Source organism: Penaeus monodon, chromosome 39 (assembly GCF_015228065.2).
Source record: "Penaeus monodon isolate SGIC_2016 chromosome 39, NSTDA_Pmon_1, whole genome shotgun sequence".
Classification (NCBI taxonomy): domain Eukaryota; kingdom Metazoa; phylum Arthropoda; class Malacostraca; order Decapoda; family Penaeidae; genus Penaeus; species Penaeus monodon.
The window spans coordinates 28,117,996-28,120,495 of NC_051424.1; the positions used below are offsets into that span (position 1 = coordinate 28,117,996).

The 2,500-nt window shown below is 47.6% G+C and overlaps 1 protein-coding gene across 1 annotated transcript in view; it reads right to left on the reverse strand.

Moving 5' to 3' along the window:
• The window catches only part of LOC119597534 (nipped-B-like protein), an 80,753-nt gene that overhangs the window by 7,525 nt on the left and 70,728 nt on the right, over nt 1–2,500 (reverse strand). The window contains 1 exon segment of the mRNA XM_037947112.1: nt 106–196. Within this exon segment, the coding sequence (XP_037803040.1) occupies nt 106–196 (91 nt within the window).

A 2,500-nucleotide genomic window follows, 5' to 3' on the forward strand; every position in this document is an offset into this window, starting at 1 on the left:
CTCACCCCCTTTTACCGCACTCACTGCAACACACACCTTACCACTTTGTTACGTCACCATAGTCTTAGGCACTCGTACGCTCACTCGATATTACTTATCACGTACTGCCCCCTAAAGCCAGAGAAAAAGTCAGTGCATCGTTATAGGACTGTGTAGTCATCGCGGCTTCAGAAGGTAAAATAATATCCTTTGAAATCTGGAGAAAAAAAATTTAAAATCTTAATATAAAGGATGTTACTGTCATCCTGTAATGCTAATTAGTTCGAATCAAAGACATATGTTACACTACTCTTTATTTATAAAAGCTCAGTTCATTTATTTCATAATGCATTATGGTAATTGTGTAGATCAGCTGATTTGATTATTCTGAATTTTAGTATTGTCCTCTGCAGTTGTCATATGCTATTTTCTATTTTAATAATCATAGCCTTATTCATATAATTTTTCTAAATCTTAAAAATACGTTAACATGACAGGGACCTTTTCTAGATGCTATTGCACCGGTTTACAATGTATAACAGGAAATAAATAGGTGAATAAAACTGCGCGAAATTGCATCTGAGCCACTCTCTCCCTTTCAGCTTTTATGCCTGTCTTCTTTTTTTTTCTCTCTTACTCTCTCCTTATTCCTCTCCTAACCCCCTCTCCCTCTCTCTTTCTTCCTCCACCGTCTTTTCCCACTCCCCCACTCTCCTCTCCTTCGCACTCCCCCTCTTTCCCTCCCCTCCCCCCTCTCTCCCCTCTCCTTCCTCTCTTTACTCCCTCCCTCTCCCCTCTCCTCCCTCACACTCTCCTTCCTTCCCCTCTCCTCCCTCCCTCCCCCTCTCCCCCTCCCTTCCCTTCCTTCCCTCTCATCACCCTCCCACTCTCCCATCCCCTCTCCCTCCCTCCCCCTCTCCCTCCCTCCCCCTCTCCCTCCCTCTCCCTCTCCCTCCTCTATTCTCGCTCTCACGGCGAGGTATCGAGATTTGCTCAATTAAGCGGGAAACTACAACCTAGCCCAGGGCGAGAGTGAGCGAGAGGGGAAATGAGGCGGCGAGGGAGGTACGCGGCGGAAGTGAGGGGAGAGGAGGGGAGAGGGAGAGGGTGAGGGTGAGGGGAGGAAGGGGAGAGGGTGAGGGGAGGAAGGGGAGAGGGTAAGAGAAGGAGGGGAGAGGGAAGGGGAGGGGATGGAGAATGAGTGAAGGGAAGGGGATGGGGAGGAGAGGGGAATGGGATGGAGAAAGGGAGAGGAGATTAGGGGAGGGAGGGGGATGGGATGGGGATAGAGAGAGGGAGAGGGTGAGGGGAGGGGATGGAAAGAGGGAGAGGAGAAGGGGTACAGAAAGGGAGAGGGATAAAGGTGAAAGGCGAGAGGAGGAGGAAGGAGATAAAGTGAAGAGGAAAGTGAGGCAGAGAGAAAGGGGAAGAGGAGGAGAGGGGATGAAGATAAGGAGAAGAAAAGAGACAGAGGGGGAAAGGGTTGGGGAATAGGCGAAGGTGAAAGAGAAAAGGATACCCACACAACTACACCACCGATTTTCCGACAACCGATAATCCGGCACCTCTTTTAATCCGGACAAAATTGCGAGCGAACAAGAATTTTCACACAACCGCCGAATCAGTCCACCAGAAGACAAATACGGTAACGAAGACTACCTCATGATTACTCAATTTATCAAAACAATCACCTTTGTGACTCTAATCTCCAATCTTTTCGATGTTTTCCCTCTCATCTCCCTCCGGTTCCAAATCCCTCTGGTTCCGGATTTCTGATACAAGGCTTTTAATGACAGCATCCGTGCCACTTAGACGTCCCTCTCGTCGATAGGAGTGCCAACGAGGGGGAAAAAAAAAGTGCCATGACAGGAGGAGATCGCGGTGCCAATGCCTGGACCGTCACTCTTCCTTTAGTCACATGATAGACAAGGAGGAAGTCTCGTTTGCCAGAACTTCATCCTTAAAATAGAAAGTTTGTCGAAGGAAACCTCAGGAGCCAAGAAGCTGAAGTGTGTGTGTGAGGGGGGGGGGGGAAAAATAGAGGAAGGAGGAAGAGGAGAGGAGTGGAGTGGGGGAGGTGGGCTAATTGTGAGTGTGGTTTTGTGTGTGTGTGTGTGTGTCATGTGTTTGTGTGTGTGTATGTGTAGGTGTGTGCGTGTGTGTCTGTGTTTGTGTCTGTGTTTGTGTTAGTGTTTGAGGAAAGACTAATGCACTTTCCCTTAAAAAAAAAAAAAAAAAAAAAAAAGCAACAAAACATAAAAGACACACACACACACACACACACACACACACACACACACACACACACACACACACACACACACACACACGAAAAAAAAAATCAGAAAATCCTACGCATTTTCCATTGCAAGGTCCCCCCCTCCCCCGTGTTAATGACAGCGGAGGCAACAATCATAACAACTCATCATTATTGCAAGCGCCGGTAATTCACTATTAATAATGAACGTTGCTAGTAGCGAGACGCACTCAGCAAGAGCTGTCTCATTAATAGCAGGTCCTC